The 18,585-nt window shown below is 47.0% G+C and overlaps 1 protein-coding gene across 1 annotated transcript in view; it reads left to right on the top strand.

Annotated features, from left to right (window-relative positions):
• Positions 1-15,273, top strand: part of LOC149366864 (phospholipid-transporting ATPase ABCA3-like) — an 84,608-nt gene extending 69,335 nt beyond the window's left edge. The window contains exons 20-24 of the mRNA XM_089572067.1: positions 1,474-1,811; positions 5,006-5,193; positions 7,206-7,379; positions 12,111-12,372; positions 15,103-15,273. Of these exons, the coding sequence (XP_089428193.1) occupies positions 1,474-1,811; positions 5,006-5,193; positions 7,206-7,379; positions 12,111-12,372; positions 15,103-15,273 (1,133 nt within the window). The remainder of the gene's footprint in view (positions 1-1,473; positions 1,812-5,005; positions 5,194-7,205; positions 7,380-12,110; positions 12,373-15,102) is intronic.
• The last annotated feature ends 3,312 nt before the right edge of the window (positions 15,274-18,585 follow it).

Raw genomic sequence — 18,585 nt, 5'->3', positions numbered from 1 at the left:
CACTTCCTCTTTATCTCTAGTTCTCTAAATATTCAAATTTTATCTTCAATTTATTGCTGGTATTATGGTGGTTTTCAATCGCACACCCGCTTTAATATCATCATTTGCCTCGCGGGTACTACGTAAATGAATAAATATATATATGTAACACGGGCTGGAAAGTAAATACAACGAGTAAAATTTTTACATTATTCCTTTCTCTGAAAGGCACAGGGCCCCAAACGTCTGGCTCCTATGAGCAAACAGAGTTATTTTTAGAAAAACCTAAGAACACCGATAACCGATAAAGCGTTGCCTCTTATCGGTTCATGGCGTTTCTCTTTTGAACTCGTACGATTGCAGTTCAAACCCGCTTGGTGATATAAAGTTCGTTATTTTCTACACCCGTTAGTAACATCACGCAAATCATCTACGACCCCCACGTGGTGTGTGTTACCTATAATGAGAGTTTTAGATTCTTCGAGCCAAAACAGCCGCTCAGGATGCTGTCAGTCGCGATTCGATGCCCGAAAGACGATAGTGGAGGAATTGCAGTCTTGAGAGAACTGAGTTGAACAGTGTGAGACAGAAGTATGTGGACCACGTGTTACTCAAATGAAACCACCTCTATTAAAAGACACCTTTAGCATACCGTGTTACCGTTACCGAGTACCGTGTTACCGTTACCGGAGCACCGGGTGCCCTCCCACCGCCGCTGAGCCTGCGTTGATTGGTACCGATGCTGCACGGGCGCACAGCTGCCGGGTACGTGGGGCCATGGAGGAAAAAAATCTAAGGAGGGAGCATGACGTCACGCGGCCAGCGTTCGCAAGCCGAGTGTTTTGAAGTCGTTTTCTCCCTCAGGTTTTCGCTCTCCGAGCCGGTCCTTTAAGTTTTGATTCCGGTATGTTTTAGTGCGCGCGTATGCGCGACCCGCGGCGCGGGCGTCTACAGCAAGGAAGTTGATCTACAGTTAGTCTGCCGCGCTAATCGGCGCATGCGCGCGCGCAGCGGGGCTAGACTTTATCGCACGCTATCACGTGGTGCGAGCACGGGGGGACACACTCTCTTTTTTTTGCTATATCTTTACTTGTTAAGACAAGGCTTCAAGGTTGTCGCCGGACGCTCCCTCCTCAGTTTTTTTTCCTCCATGCGTGGGGCCATCTGGCGCCGTGAAGGCGATTTGAGCATGCGCATTGGCTACGCGTGGGCTTCCGGTTCTCCAGTAATGGTAACGGTAACATGGTGCACGGTATACTAAAGGTGTCTAATAGCCGGCGGCTGGAGACCAAACTTGTGGAGCTGAAAGAACACAATTTCGACTTTCATCTCAACAAGTTTAGTCTTCAGCCACCCGCTAAAACAGAGCTATCGTCTTCGTTTGAGGAACACATGGTCCACAGACCTTTGACGCCGACTGAACATTAACGTACAATTTGCAATGATCCCTATATCCTAAGCTGGATTCGTGCCTTGATTCTGCACTGCGCCCAGGGGCTCAAGGAGGTTCCTTGGACAGCGATGACGTGGCATTGGACGAGGACGTGCTGGCCGAAAAAGAGCATGTCAAGCGGCTCGCGTCGAACGGTGCGTCGGCGCAGTTGGAGAGCGAGGGCTGCGCACTCGTAGCGAGCAACCTGCACAAGAAATTCGGCACTCTGTGGGCCGTCCGGGGAATCAATCTGGCGCTACGCCGTGGCGAGTGCTTCGGACTGCTCGGTGTCAATGGCGCCGGAAAAAGCACCACTTTCCAGATGCTCACGGGCCTGCTGAAGCCTACAGCGGGTGACGCGTACATGGCCGACGTCGCTCTCTCAGCCTCTCCTAGGAAGGTAAACGATTTATTTGACGGTCCCTTATAAAAATCGTCTATAGACAGTCTGTAGAGTTCTTGTAGGCTGTTATGCCTTCCTATAGATATTTCTTCTTGTCTATTCATAGTTCATAGTCTGTACTCTGTCATATACCAAAGTCTACTAAAAGTGTATGGCCATAAATCTATTGATTGTCTATAGACTCTCTATACCATTTGTATTGCATATAAATATTTCTCTGGGATTTTTCTACAGAGAGCCTATAGACTTTATAGACAGAAGTCTAAGGACAGTCATAGACGGTGTAAACAATTTTTTTGTAAGCGATATGTCTTTCGCTCTGAGAACGTTCCATGTGAACGGTGCATATGGAATTAAGAAAATACGGTTACCGTACCGTAAATAAAACGTGAGAAAATTCGTGTGCTTCCGATACGTTTTCCTTTTAGCCCTCAATGGATTTGTATTTGATGACTGCGATGTCTTAGGCGGTCCTTAGTTTCAGCTTTTCCTTATGCGCTGCCTGTATACTGCATATATGAGCTATATATAGAAATATGTCAGCTATAGAAATATGTGAAATATATTGACATATGTGAGCTATAGCTCACACAATTCATACTGTTTCGGTATACGCATTATGGTGAACACATGAGATTAGGGTCGATGTCATATGTAACTTTTTCGTCTTTTAGCGCTGGTTTCGGAAATCGCTGGCTTGACAGTTGGCACAGCCCAATCAGCCTGATATATGCGTCATCATCATCAGTCTGACTACGCCCACTTCAGGACATACGCTTCTCCCACATCTCTCCATTAATCTTGTCCTGTGCCAGTTGCGGCCACCCTTTCCGCACCAACCCCTTAATTTTAGCCGCCAACCTGATATTTTGCGGCGTTCTAATTACAATGGCATTTATGTATGGTACGTGGGGCGTCCCGAAGGGACACATGGGTTGTAAAGGGTGCCTTGTTGGAGGACTGCGATTCATTTAAATCACCTTGAGTTACGTAGACATCGCATAGCACAGGGACATTTCTACCGTCCCCGCCAGTGAAAAGCGGCCGCCGAGGCTGGGATTCAATACCGGAACCTTGAGACATGCCTCATTTTTAAGCATGAAATGCTTTTAGCTCCCGTTGTCGGCAGTGTGGTGACGTCACGCCGAGACCGAGACCGAGACCGAGAGCCAACACACGGGCACTGAATTCTACTCATCCGGGCTCTGAAACGAGAACATCCGGACACCGTACGAGATTTAACGAGTTTCAACGAGACTCTCTAAGCCCTCCTACGGGACCGGCATACAAGCACCGGTTGCTCTCCAAACGAGTCACAAAAAATAACTGCTGCAAGTGTCTTCTCAATGTTCATCAAGATATCACTCGAGCTGTGCATTTGATAATGCACGGAATTATAATTTCCGATTTCTAATGACGCGTGCAAAAAGCACATAAATGCCACGATACACTTCGTTGTCATACGTGATCTCTTAGGGGCTTCGCGCATCGAAGCAAAGCCGCGCAGGCGCACAGGGGCCCGGGGGAGAAGCGCTGCGTTCAAAGGGCAACGCATCGCGCCGAACGGGTGGTGGCGTTCCTCCCTTCCATTACGGTGCGGTTCGGGTGTCCACCGAGATGGCAGAGAATTACTGCGCCATTTCCTTTCCTCAAAAAACCTTGTGTTCAAATGGCAAGGCATCGCGCTGAACGGGTGCTGGCGTTCCTCCCTTCCTGTACTGTGCGGTTCGGGTGTCCACCGAGATGACATTAGGCCCGTAAACATTTCATGCTTACTCTACTCTCGGTTACGGGAGAGGCAGAGATTTTTTTTCTTTTTTTTTGTATTGTTCGCATTCTGTCCTGTTTCTAATGGGGAAAGTTGTGGGGAAAGGAAGGAAAGAGTGCTGGCTGGGGTAGAGTTCAGCGGGGAGGCTAAAGATTGTGCTTGCCTTGTTTGGAGAAACAATTCGGTGTTTCTTTTACTGCAGTCCCTTTGGGGGAGAGCTACTGGGGCTATGTAATCTAAGCAGCATGGTTCGCAACTCATTGAGAAAATATGTTTGGGTTGTGCCTATTGCCAGGCAACAACACCGCTGGATGCTTACTCTTGAAGCACCAATATTTACAACAAATCACTGCATCACTTCCAAATGATGCGGACGGCGAATTCTTCAAAATCAACAGGGTGCGATATACGACGCATCAGTTAAACTCACCTCCGGATGTAGAGCGCGGTCAGTGATATTAAGGTTTCTGAGTAGGAGCCCAAACCTTAAAAGCATTTCCATGCACTGCAGTGGGTTGCTCCGATCTCCGTCAGATAGAGCGGCAATTTAGCATGGTCAAGGATGACAAACAGAACAAGCGCCAAAACTTTCTTCGAACTCTCGCGTCGACATGTACGACAGGAAGCATCCCCTGTTGCTTCTCCGCATTTCCAGCTCTAGTTTGCGGTTCTCCTCCCAGAAATCCACTCATGTATAAGGAACTAATTCGTGGTCGAAAAAAAGACGAACCTTCATCGAACCGTGAAGTCCTGGTTCAAAAAATTCGTCAGCGCTTCGAGGAATCTGCCCCGAGACATTTCATTTAGAATAGCGGTTGCGGCTCGTGCGACTTCTTCTCTTACATCTACAAACCAAGCCTGCTATGGCTATCAATAACGAGGGGAAAAACTGCCAGGAATAAGTCTGTTTACGTGCAATGAATGCGAACGAATTGTGCACCACTGCTGCGTTTTTGTTTGCTTACGTGCAATGAATGCGAACGAATTGTGCACCACTGCTGCGTTTTTGTTTGATTGTATGTAGTATTCTGTACGTCTGTGTACCTCATTTCTCTTTGGCCACCTAACCGCACACCATTCGGAGCTCCGTAGGTTATATGCAGATTTGGCCTTTCTCTTCTCAACATTCATAGATAACGGCGAGTCTTCGTGCTACTACGAGAGCAATGGCGCCGCAGTTAAGCGATACGCCACTACACTGGCAACGGGTTGGTCCTGTCGCAGCCACCCGTATAGGTATTGTGTGACACATTTTGCTCATCCCGAGCAGCAGTTTCTCGCGCAGCTGGCGCGACGCTCCTCCGAACTTACCCGATAAGCGTGCACCGGAAGTGGACACTTTCCGTCCACGCCACGCATGAGGCAAGTAATGCTTTCGCCTTAATAATATCTTGATGCAACGTCTCGCTGTCCCCATTCGCAGTGGCAGTCGTACATCGGCTACTGCCCCCAGACCAACGAACTGCTGGGAAAGCTGACCTCGTTCGAACACCTGCGGTTGTTCTCTCGGCTCCGGGGCATTCCGGAACCCAAAATCGAGGAAGCGATACAGGCCGCCATCGCTCTCGCGGACCTCGAGAAGCACGCCCACAAGCCGTGCGGTGTCTGCAGGTGCGCCACCTGGGCGGGTTTCTGTAGAAAACAGCTGTCTAAGCAGTAACCGCTTGCTTTACGATGCAGTCTATTTGCAAAGCTCACTGGCCAGTGACTTTCCAAAGCAGCCGCGTGCCCGCGTTGATCTGCGCTGTGATTACTTTGGAGACATTTAGAAACCTACAGTGGCAGTATACCCCTCTAAGTGTAGGTGAAGTAGGGCTGCAAAAACGTCCCACGTTTCGGAGACCAGCCCCAAGCAGGCCGACCACCCATTCGAGCGGTTGCCATCTTGGGCTGCTGCCTCAGCGAACGTCATCGCGTTACGGGGACCCTAGGCCACAAGGGCCTTGAGGAGAGCGAGGGGGTTGACGCTTTAACTCGTGGCCTTACCATCCGAGCGGAGATGCCTACCCTCAAGTATTCAGAATGTCTTGAGACCAACCGCCATACTGAGAGGAAGCCCACAACTGCCGTTAGATTGAAACGAATACCTTTCCAAACCTTTCAGTATTCTGCACAATCCATTCTACCAAACCCCAAAACCTCTGCCTTTGGTGAAGCACTACCCAGACAATCTTTCATATATCATAGGGGTGCCAGGCTAAAGCGAACATTTACAGGCACCACGCACGCTGCCCGAGCAGTGGGAGGTACAAATGGCCAACGTCACCTTGGAAAGCTAACGAGCGCTCTTCCAACTGGTGCGCTCGTCGGCAAAGGCCACTGGGGCGCTGGACTGAGGACTCCAACCGCTACCTCAATCAGTACATTCTTTTGGTCATGAAACGTTTTACAACGATAGCTGTTAACTCTTTCGTTAACAGTTTACCAAGTGAGTGGAATTTAAAACTGAAGAATTGCACACGCTTATGTCCATTCACAATGCTCCACAAAAAAAAAATGTAGGGAACTACGGTGTATGACGGCGCGTTTGGAACGAGCCGTATGCGGGGGCGGGTATTCTGCGCATTATTGAAAACACAAAGACAAAATTAGGAAAAGCGAAAAGATCTGGTTCGGCATCACCGTCACCGTACTGTTCCGCACGCTTGGAAGGCAGTGTATGGACGTTTTTACGTTCAAAAGCTTGAGGTTACAGTCTGAAAATATGAGAAAATTTTCTGTCCTCACAACAGATTTTCACTAAATATACAGCAGAAATAATTCTTTTAACAATAAAATTTTGTGTAGTTACTAATGAAAAGTAGTATGGAACTACGGCCAATAGAAAACTCAAGAGAAAAAACTACAGCACTGCAGAAAAATGCTACAAAGCAGCAGAAATATCTGTTGTTACGACGAAACGACAAAGCATTTTATGATATTTTGGACACGGTTCTGTTTTTTTCGACTGAACATGGGCTATGAGAGACGCCGATACGAAGTGCTACGGAATAATTTAGGCAATCTGAGGTCCTTTAACGAGCGCTGACATTAAACAGCACACGGACGTTTTTGGAGAGAAAGCTCTGCTATTGCGCGTTTGACCTTGAAGCCCAACCAAGGTCAAACGAAGCACGCACCCCCAGGACTAACAATGTATGACTCTGCGCCTTCCTGCGCATAGCCATGATATGCCTGCATGGTACGGTGATATGTAATGGACAAGCAACCACATGACCGATGACCTTTGACATTTAGAGCTGAGATTCGCATCGCCTGATGTGACGTCATGGGATGACGTAGCAATTACTCCACACCATTCTTCCCTATAAATACCGCTGACTTTTCTTTCGCTCGTCTACTAGGCTCAGCCGGGTTCAACCTCAGCCATTTTTTTTGCGTTTCGCCTCCATCGAAGTACTGACCCCGCTGTCGGTATTCCCTCCCGCGAGCTTGCGATAACCAGCCAAACACTGTAATCACTTAACCACGGCAGGGGGTCCGGGCACGTTGAAACGAAAGTAAACAAAATGATTTTATGCTTGTTTGTAGCCATCCTCCATATGGCGAAATGAGCGCCGTTCATACAATTAAGCAGTGGTTTGTTTTTGACAATGTTCTCCCGTGTTCCCTCTCTCCAACAGCGGAGGCAACAAACGCAAGCTCTACATCGCGACATCCATCCTGGGCAATCCGAGGGCGGTGTTGCTGGACGAGCCTTACGCTGGCGTCGACGTCGTCGCCAGGGAGAAGATCGGCGGCAACCTTTCTGCGATGCGCAACCAAGCCAACATAGCCGTTGTGCTCACCTCACACGGGTATATATACATTTTTCTCGCTTATGTAGCGCATGTTATGTGGACAATTTCAACGTCGCCTCCGCTTATTGTCTTCGCTGTTGCGACTTCTTTCTGAACTGTCCTCCTTAACGCTCCGACTGAAGCTAGTGGAGCTCTGCTTCAGTTAAAAGGCGATACACTTTAAACGAATACACCTATATGGGAGTAAAAAGAGAGTAAGGTTTCGTGTAGCACACTTCCTTTTATATAAAATGGAGTGCCCGAGAGGACAGCTTACTCGCTTTTCACTCGTTTTCGTTTATAGTGTACTCTCACATAAAGACGAGGATGAATATTTTAAAGCGACGTTGAGAACAAAGTGCTGGTCTTTTATGGATTGATTTTCGCGGTCTCACGACGAGCAGGGTATAGTTAGGTAAAGCGGAGAACTTAAAAGAAAGAAAAAGCAAAGAAGTGTGATACACTTATCGCAACCACCGCCTGGTTTCTCAAGCAAGCTTCCTTCACGTTAAGACATTTTTGCACAGATCTCTGAGGCTAGGGTACATCTTGATTCCTTTCCGAAAGGGCATCACGGGTTCTTTTGGATTTGATGTCGCGTGTTGGGATTGAATGGCGAAAAAAATGTTCCATGTTTAAATCCAATTTTGTCCGCAAACAATTCAACTTTTGGGGTTGAAAATCATCCGTACAGCCAGAAAGAGTCATTTGATGGGTTCTTGCTAAGCACGAAAAATTTGATGCTGCTGTTCTCGATGTCTCTATACGCGAACGTGGCTTCGCTGAATATCACCATGGATAATTTAGTCGGCTTGCCCAAGGGAGATGGGAAGATTATATTTCATAGCAGAATTGTCCCTTTGACAAAAATGCACTCACAATCTACCTAGGTGCTCCTCTCAGCAAGGCCTTGCATTTCATAAAGTCATAATGTAATCAGCCATGCACCGGTGTAGAAATCCTCCAAATATTTTCAACGCAGCCGGACATTTTCTCACAGGTACCTAGTGTTAAAAAGCATGTTTGCAGAGCAGCATAGACAAGATGTACAGTCAGTCTTAGCAAGGCTCAGTGGTTATTGCGCTCGGCTGCTGACCCGAAAGACGCGGGCTGGATCCCGGCCGTGGAACTCGAATTTCGATGCAGGAGAAATTCCAGAGGCCCGTGTACTGTGCGATGTCAGTTCATGTTAAAGAACCCCAGGTGGTCGAAGTTATTCAAATACCTCTACTACTGCGTCCCTCATAGTCTGAGGCGCTTTGGGACGTTAAGCAGCCTTAAACCCAAACACCCATAAAAGCTGTAACTCCGCTGTCGTGCTTTTAACTTCTTTTTCAAAAAGCTATGTCTTCAAGAAAGAAAAATGAAAGTGGGCACTGTTTCGTAGTCGACTCCGTTTTTTGTACAAACAAATTAACAGCAACACGCGAGAGTTTTTACATACACGGTGCATTTGCTGAAATGAAAGATTTAGCCCGCAAAATTGCTGATAATGAAAAGTTGTTCATTATCTCTCTTCAGCTAGAATAACTAGGAAACCGTGAACTCTACATTCACAGTTTAAACGAGTAACGGTCGGGCTTCAGTCCACCAAGACTGTACACGTACTCCGAGGAGACGATTATTTGGATGGGTTTCATGTCATATGTGATGCAACAGTGATAATAAAGTATTTGCACCTAGTACATGAAAGGCAAACGTCCTATAGCCATTCGTCGATCATGGCGCTTGTGGCCACCGCGGATTTGTAGATTTTTTTGTTCTGCATTCCAAGAAAAAAACACTGTCCAAGGTGTCTGAAGAAAAAAAAAAGAAAAAACTGTCTTCTTCGTGTCCTGTTTCTTCAATGTCCTTGGCGTGTGTTTTAAAGCGGTAGCGTTAAATGCCCCGTTGTCCAGAAAATCCGGTCTTGGCGTAGCGAGCGAAAAATCGCGACCATAAATTTCGCAGGTGGTCCCCAGAGCAGGTGGGCCACTTATAGGCCACGTGACCTTGCTGCGTCATCACAACCTGCCCACCGGATAGCGAGCAAACTGCCCGCCGTGGCAGGTGGCAGATAAAATACCGTATTTACTCGCATAATCCTCGCACTTTTTTTCGCAGAAAATCGGTGCGAAGTTAGGGGGTGCGATAATTACGCGGGGAAAATGTTTGAACAATGCTTTGGAGTGCTGAAAGCAAATGTAAATAGGCTGTGAACCGGGGTTCTCAAGCCAGCTATTGTAAATTTAAGCAAAACTTCAATTGCAAGCAGGACTTACGTTTGTAATAAAACCACAGAGACGACAGACACTAGCTGCAGAAACACTTTATTTGCGAAGGCTGGCCGCCCTCAACATCACCATCACTCAGAGTCCGCGGAGTCCACGTCGACATTGCCATCGCTATCGCTGGTCGCTGCTTCGTCGGCTTCCTCAGCTTCACCCTCTTCATCTTCGTCCCACACCAAGTGGTCTTCTGTCGCGTCCAGGGCGTTGGAAATGCCAGTTTTCTTGAAACTCTTCACGACCACGTCAGCGCCAATCATGCTCCATGCATCTGCTACCCAGCTGCACAGCAGCTCCACAGATGGCCTCTTGGCTCCACAGATGGCCACAGATGGCCACGAGAGCACGGTGACAAAAGTAGCACGCACTGAGCGAGGCCTACGAAAGTCTTCGCAAAATGGCAGAACTATGCGCGGAACTCGGGAGAACGTGCGGCGGTACCAGCGGAACAAAACTGACGAAACACCTTCTCGCCTTCTCGCTCTCTATGTAGCCCAAAGATTCCGCTTTGCTTTGAAGTAATCATTTTCTTTCCTATCTGAGCTGTAGTTGTCTTAGGCTGTAGCTGGGTCATCCGCTCCTTTGTATCTGTTAGTCCTTTTATCATTAGTTTGGTAATGCTATATTTTGATAGTGCATGCACTTTTCCTTAGTTCTGTCGAGTGATGTTGGGGATGCGATGATTATGCGAGGAAAAAAAAATTCCAATTTTCGATAGGCAATGTGGGGGGTGCGAGCATTATGCGAGTGCGAGCATTATGCGAGTAAATACGGTAGTGATTGGTTGTTCAGGAAGAGCAACCTGGGCAGCACGAGGCCCACCGCTTTGAGCACCTGCCATCGCAGGGCAGTGGCGCTTCGCTTAACCGCTGCACCACTGCGCCAGGAGGGCTATGAAGACTAGAGATGTGAAGGCCTGAAAAAAAACACTGCAATTTTGGAAAAAAAAAAACGGTTTTTTTTTTCGTTTTTTTCAGACGAGGGAAAATGGGAAAAAAAACATTGAAAATTTCACAATGCAATTTCAAGGTTTTACGATTGCTTGCTTTTAGTTCAGGTTTTTGTTTTTGCTTTGAAAACAATTACAGCGTGCATCGTTGAACGATTGGAGGGCAGTCGTGATCGCCGGTGCCAGGTAGTGCTTTTTAAAACGTTCGTGCTACGAGTACGCGGGTTGAAGGCCAGGTCACATATAAGATCCAGGCTTGACTTAAAAACACACTAATACTTGAACTCACGGCTGAAGTAGAACAAAACGGCTGCAAATTCTACAGCGCTACACACACGGCATAAATAACATAAGCTGCTGTGCATGTAAGCGGTTTTAGCCAAATACAAGCCTAGCTTCTTGATTTCCAACGTAGCAGAGTACAGAACATCCGCAGGAATTTGGTAGAGGACAGGAGTCTTCAGCGAAGCACGTGACCCCATCTACCTGGTGGCAAGGCCTTTACCCCAACCAGTCGCTAACTCGTCTGGCTTGCCGACTGCTGCAGATACCACCATCATCCGCCAGCTGCGAACAAACATGGTCACGTTTCGGGAACGTCCATACAAGGATTCGCAACAGGCGTTTAGGGGAACGCGTTCGAAAGCTTGTGTATGTGCAGTCGAACCTAGCTGTGGACACAGCTTCAATCCATGCTGCTGCGCGTAGTGCCGCATCCAGCGACAGTGATTCTGAGTCCCATATGGAGTGACTTATAGATCAGTTTTCATGTTCCCTTTCTCGGTGCAATAGAACAAGAAGTTCATTCCATAAATATGATATTCATACCTCCATATTCGCATGAAGTGCAAATCATTATTTATCTTCTCGGTGCAATAGAACAAGAAGTTCGTTTCACAATATGACATCTATAACTGCATATTCGACTGAACTTCGGAGCATTATTATTGATTGTTGTGCTGTTGCAAATAAATCTGTTTTTGTCATGTTTTGCAGAATTTCCAATTTTTCATGAAAAAAACCCTGAAAAAAAACGGTTTTTTTCACGCCATTCAAAATTTCTTGAAATTTTACATCTCTTATGAAGACTCCTACGGATTTATGAATGTAAAGTAGAGAATGGTCTTATGCATGTATGAGAATCAGTTACATTATCGCGTCATGCCCTTAAAGCGGAGCTTAAAAATCACCTCCAATTTTTTTTTTTCACATGGAGAATGAAAATCTAATTTCCGCCCAATCCTGAACTATGGTATTTTTGTTATCGTGTCAGATAATGACTCTCGCCTAGTCGCGCGCTCTCGACGCATGTGTCGGAATGTGGAGAGGGGAGAGAGGAAGCGGCAGGGAAACGGGGAATATATACGCGCGTTAGCCCCGGGCAAAACATTTGCTGCTTGCTTACGCAACTTGCCCGGTTTAACCAGAGCTAAACCTCAGCTGCTTTTTTAGAATCCGAGCTGAATATTCACTGCACAGTGAAAGAGTGCATAAGGTCAATGGGCAATCTCTTTATGCACTTTGTACTCGCAGCATGGAGGAATGCGAGGCGATGTGCGACCGGCTCTGCATCATGGTGGCGGGGCAGATGACCTGCCTCGGAACCCTGCAGCACCTGAAGGACAAGTTCGGCACGGGCTACACCATGCAGCTGCTGCTTCCCTCCTCCCCCAAGACCGAAGGCGCCGAAATTGGAGGGGGCGCTGGGGAGGCTTCCCCCGAAAGTAGCGGGAGTGCTCTGGACAAGAAAGTTGAAGAGCTGTTCCCTGGCGTGCGTGTCCTTGGTGCTCATGGTGTAAGTTCTCTCCATGACCCGCTATGCTACTCGAAGTTCTCTTTTTACGGAATGCTTTTCTGTTTTTACCCACCCAATAATTGCGCATTTTTCGCTATACGTACAGCCATTCTGGAAACATTTCCAACATTCTCGAACAAAAATTTCTAATATTGAAAAACTGTAAAACTTATAAAAATTTTGGAGGTAATGGTCCATTCTTCTGACGTGTAACAATATCTCTCTTTTAATGTGTTTGGTTTGGTGTTTATTAGTTTATTGGGCTTCAACGTCCCAAAGCGACGCAGGTTATGAGGAACGCCGTAGAGAAGCGCTCTGGAAATTTCGACCACCTGGGGTTCTTTAACGTGCACTGACATCGCACAGCACACGGGCCTCTAGAATTTCGCCTTCATCGAAATTCAGCCACCGCGGCCAGGATCGAACCCGCGTCTTTCGGGTTAGCAGCCGAGCGCCGTAACCACTGAGCCGCCGCGGCGGGGCAAACGCACATCTGTTACACATCTGTTACGCATCTCTTATGCATCTCTTACACATCTCTTACACATCTGTTACACAGCTGTTACACATCTTCTGATGTGTAACAATATATATTTTTAACGTGTTTCCATTGATTGTATCGAGCAGTTAAGACTGTCTTAGAAAGCCAATGGGGAACGCTTTTGACGATAGGAGGAACGTTAATAGAAAAAAAAAATGCAAGACTGCTGTCGGCTGGTCTGCGGATTTATTTATTGCTGTACTGAAATCTTTCATTATATCAATCAATTGCGTTCACAAACTGCTTCCCGCTCAAAAATGTTTTTGTCCACAATTGTTGGGTATGGTTAAAGAAAAATCTTTGCGTACTCTAAAAACTTCCTGTAAAGAAGCTGAGGTGGCGTGCCAGGCGGCGCGGCAGCATTTCGAGGGAGGACAAGTTTGAAAACGTAAAAACTTGTGGTAACCCGTTAAAGTTCCCTACAACCCCCCTCCCCCTGAAGAAATATAGTTTGCAAGCCCGGTTCTCTCCCAGGGTTCAGCATACAGTCGTAAGGAAACGCATGCATTACGTTCACCTTTATTCGCCGTGAAGTAAAGCGATATTATGCAAATAAAACATATTTCATTGGAATAAATACGATGTTTAAAAAAGTGTGTTTAATGCCCTTCGGTTGCGTCCTCCTCTGGCAGTTCCATGATACTTAGTTCAATTCCCGACACCTTTGGAATCAATTTTATTTTTCTCTCCTGTAGATGTCGCAGTCTTGAGGTCTACTGCTGACGTCATGCGAGATCGTGGTGACGTCACACTGAGCAATTTCACGCCATCGATGGTGTACAGCGGCGGACGGCTTTTGTGCTAATGAGACATACACAGCTTTCGCATTAAAATGCGTTCGGAGATTGGGCTACAAGCACAGTTTTTCAGAAATGAGATGAAAGGGGTGAATGCAACAGCTTTTCTTCCCAGTTATCGAGGGGCTCCTCTTGCTGAAGGGCGATTTTTGCAGAATTTGAGATACACGACACTTCGATAACGAAAATTTATTTTCGCCAACAGTATCCGAAGCGCCTTTTTCGGCATGTAAAAAGTGCCTTACGAATGCAATTTTGTTGTCGAAATTAAAACGTCGACACGACATGAGTACGATATGTCTTCAAAACTCTTCAAAACCAAGATAATAATAATGCAACCCGCTTGATTACACATGTGTAACAATCTCAGCTGAGTCTTATTCAGCAGTGATGACTTTCCGATGCACTTTCTTGCCAGCGGAGCGCATTATCAAAATGAAAGTCGCTCATCAACATGTCCCAGCAATATCACGACAGCACAATGCATACAATTCAGTTGCCATTGTCCGCAGTCCTCATTGCTGTTAAATCTTTATGTGGTAGCTGTTACGGCCCCTGTCGAAAAGTACGGCAGAGTCGGTCCCGAAATACAGCAGAAAATTTGGTCGTCTGTAGTTACGAGAGATTTTTGTGTAGTATTGCGAAGACTTCTATTGTTACGACAGAAATGGCTTTGTCGTACCGGCAGGAGACTGCTCTATACTACAAAAAATTCTGTTCTTACTACAAGAATTTCAATTGTGAGGTCCCAAAATAGTACAGGAAAATGTGTGTTGGCATTGTTGCCTTTTTCAATATGGGGGCGTAACATATCTTTTTTATTTTTAGCCTTTTACAGCGATCGAAGGGTCGCACTGAGAAACATGTGGTGGCGAGTTTTTTGAGCGAAATCTCTACTCAACGGGGTTCAACTTTCGATTCGGATGTGGATAAGACAATGACCTCCAATGCCTTACAAGGTCAAACTGAACTTAACTGCGTGGTGCTATAGCTCAAGCTATGGTACTATGACCACGTGATCATATGAATACGGCCATTGGACCTTGACCTTTGGCCTTGACCCTTGACCTTGACTTATGATTTGAGACAGTGGGCACATCGACAATGGCCTTCAATTTGACATAAGGTCAAATCGAACTTAACAGCGTGGTGTTATGGACGAAGCTATGGTAGTATGACTCCGCGACCACTATGACCATTGGGTACCTGTCCTTGACCTCTGACTTTGATTTTGGCATTTGATTTGCGACATTGGAGACCATGTTTAACATAGCTTTCGCTCGTATCACTAGGTTCAAGCCACGTTGAACCCCAGCCATTTTTTACGTCCGGCTGCCATGAAAGTAACGATACGTTGCTGATCGCAATCTCTTTTTGTACCTTGAATTTCAGAGTGTCCACGACTACCACATCTTAGAGAAGCTGCCATGGAGCACTATTTTCGAGAAGGTTGAAGAGCTGGAGACGTCATTCAAGTTCGCCCACGTTCTGATTCAAGACACAAACCTGGAGAAAATTTTCATTTCCTTCGCTGGCAAGAGCAATGCGCCGGCAAGCGTTTGACATGACCTGCGTTGCTCGGTATTTTTTACTTAAATTATTGACCGATACGCCACGACATAGAAGTTACATATCGAACATTAGTGGAGCTTTTGTTAACATACGTGATATAAATCTTCTGACGATCGTGACGATGAAGTAAAATAAACTTCGTTGTTTGAATCCACGAACTTATTTTATTTTCCGGGTCTGTCCACTAGAGCCCGTCTGATAGTCCGATGTGGTATTGTTGCGCGCAGAAGGCTTGCAAACTTCACCTAACGACAGACTCGACAATACATTTGGCAATAAGTCGGAACGAAAATATTCTTTATAGAGAGAACAGTTGGCATTAAACAAAACGATCGAAATCTAGAAGCAGCTGTAGCGCGCTTTCGCGAAGTGCAACCGGTATCCACGTGAATACAATTCCTAATTTTAAAAAAGATGTGCGTCAATAAAGCTTCAGACAACTGCATGGACTACAAAAATAGGCCTTAGTGCAAAAATAAAATGGTATCCTCCTTAACCGCATTCTTAAAGAAGAAAGTACGCCCGAATTCAGGGTGTTGTGTAATGTTTTTTGCAATTTTCCCGCCAAAACTCCGTAGGTCGTCAAGTGGGCAGTTCGCTCGCAATCCGGGGAGCAGGTTGCTACTTCCACGATGAGCAGGTTGTGATGACGTTATAATGTCTGTTACTTCTCTCAACCAATCACGATATTTCGTGGGGAATTTGAAATTTCGCTTTGCTCTCGGATTGGCGTTAGTGCACTGCACGGGCTCGGGCCAGCCCAAAAGCCCGGGCCCGGCCCGGCCCGCGGGCCGGGCCGGGCCGGGACATGATTTATTTTGCCGGGCCTGGGCCGGGCCCGGGCCTGAAGTTGCGGGCCCGGGCCGGGCTCGGGCTTAAGGCTGCGGGCCCGAGCCAGGCTTCGGTCCGTACAGAAACGGCTGGTGTCCGACTTTTCATTCAATATTGCAGAGTGAAGTGCAGAACTGTGGGATTGAAGCAGCGACACGGATGAGCTATCAGTTATAGTACACGCTGAGAAAAATACTAAGCTTTATTCATTGACTTATTTATTTCCTTATTTCCACGCCGCGGTGCAGTAAGAGTACAATTCAACGGGCCTTATTTGGCCATTGATCATTCGCGTTCCCAAAACATACCTATACACTATTAGAAATGCATTAGGGAAGAACAATTAGTTCAGGACGCTTATGGTCTTCAAGCACTTACCATGAAATACTCAAGCATTTTAGCTTTTCGTTTCTGCTGAAAGGTGACCAGTTCGGCTATGAGCTCAACCTGTGAGATCGCATTCAGTAAAAAAAATGTCATCCTACTGCTTGCTAGGCAGCTTTAATATTTATACTTCGCAGGCGGCAGAATATAACTGATTACAATCATGGGTGAACGCAGAGTAGACCAATACGCGTGTATGCAGCCCTTTTTATTTGACTCTCGAAACTTCCGAGTTTATCTTTGCCCACCTACACGAGATCAGTCTCCAAAAGACGGGCCTGCCGAGAACTACTCTTCATCACTTCCTTCTGGGTTAAAAAGAACCAACTTTCTTTAAGCCAAACTGCGGTTTCAGAACCTTTGTCGGCCAGTTCCTTATAGGTGTAGTAGCAGTCTACTTGCTCAAACGGGCCGGGCCGGGCCCGGGCTGGGCTTCACTCCGGGATTCCCGGGCCGGGCTCACTAGAGCGATAATTTAGCGGGCCCGGGCCGGGCCCGGGCTTGAAGCCGCGGGTCTGAGCCGGGCTCGGGCCTCAAATTCAGGCCCGTGCAGTGCTCTAATTGGTGTATTGGGGTGTCACCCTGATGGCGTCATCAGGCAATTGCTCAATCAGGAAATTCTGTTACTTAGAAGCACGAAATTTTTAGACGGCAGACTAAAGGCTATTAATTTAGAAAAATCATTCAATTTTTTTTTTCCTAAATTGTCTGAGCGGGCACGTGATCAATCTCGACTACTTTGGAGACATCCAGCTCCATTAATTTTTTTTTTTTTTTGCGCTGGAGATGGGACACTGCCTGGGCTTTTCATCGGCCAAGACTATGCTTATCGAAACAAAGAGAAGAACTCCTTAAAACTTACATTTCCGGAACATGTTCGCCATATATCGAGTTATAAGGCTTATTGGAGTTTAACGTCCCAAAGCGATTCAGGCTATGAGGGACGCCGTAGTGAGGGGCTCCGGAAATTCCGACCACCTAGGGTTCTTCAACGTGCACTGAGATCGCACAGTACACAGGCCTCCAGAATTTCGCCTCCATCGAAATTCGGCCGTCGCAACCGGGATCGAACCCGCGTCCTTCGGGCCAGCAGCCGAGCGCCGTAACCACTGAGCCACCGCGGCGGCGTGGCGCATGGACAGTTTATCTAGGACCCGAATTATCCAATGCTGCGCACCTTATATCAAAGGGTCCGCAGATCAACCCTTAGCTATAAGGGGTTTTTTTCACAAAAAAAAACAAACTATCTACGCAAGAGAGTCGGGCGCCATGAGCTTCCTCTGAAACAGAATGAAGGCGGTTGTACCACCATGCTCACATTTTTTTTTTCTTGATTCCAAGTCATGCGCCAGGTGACAAGTGACCTAGGCAGAATAGAACAAGTGACCTACAGTGACAGTACAAGTGGCCTAGATCTAAGTCTCCAACAACGCAAGGCCGTTAATATAGCCACCAAGGCATCATGACAGCCAGTATCTATCCTGCGGCCACCTTCCAACACGCGCTAGCAACCACGAGGCCATTTCTCCAACAGGAGGAGCGGAACTAGACGCTATGCTTCGTTATAGGGTCATCTGTACAGCAATTGTGGTTTATGTGTTAAAAGGGCCGTTAAATGGAAGGAAAATGAGTGTGCTGCTCTCCCCACTGTTGTTTACACAACGAGCTGCGAAAGTGACACTGACGCTGTCGCCAGAACACGGCCCCAGGAAAAAAAAAAGTGAAGTGACTGTGGCTCAACTCAGCGGATTCAGCATATACAGAGCGAAAGCTGTTAAGCGTGGTTAGACACTGTTTAGCTTCGATTCAACTTTATTTTTTCAATGCTTTGCCGAAAGCAAATTGCTTCAGTGAGAGCAAATCACGTGATTCATCAAGTGCCACAAGCGCAAAAGCGAGCGTTCATTGCGGCGGTCGACGCAGCGGCGGACATGACTGCCAAGCGCAAGAGCGAATCACGTGACACGTCCCATGCCACAACTGGCGAGGAGGAGCGGCCGAGCAGCAGCCAGCGCAGCGCTGGACGTGAGTGCCAAGCACGCAGTTGTGGAGACGATAAAGAAGATCGAGGCACCTGCCACGCGAGAT

This window comes from Amblyomma mixtum, chromosome 1 (assembly GCF_055824585.1).
Source record: "Amblyomma mixtum isolate Tamu chromosome 1, ASM5582458v1, whole genome shotgun sequence".
Lineage (NCBI taxonomy): Eukaryota > Metazoa > Arthropoda > Arachnida > Ixodida > Ixodidae > Amblyomma > Amblyomma mixtum.
Note: the sequence above shows the minus strand (reverse complement) of the source record. Positions and strands in the feature narration are given on the sequence as shown.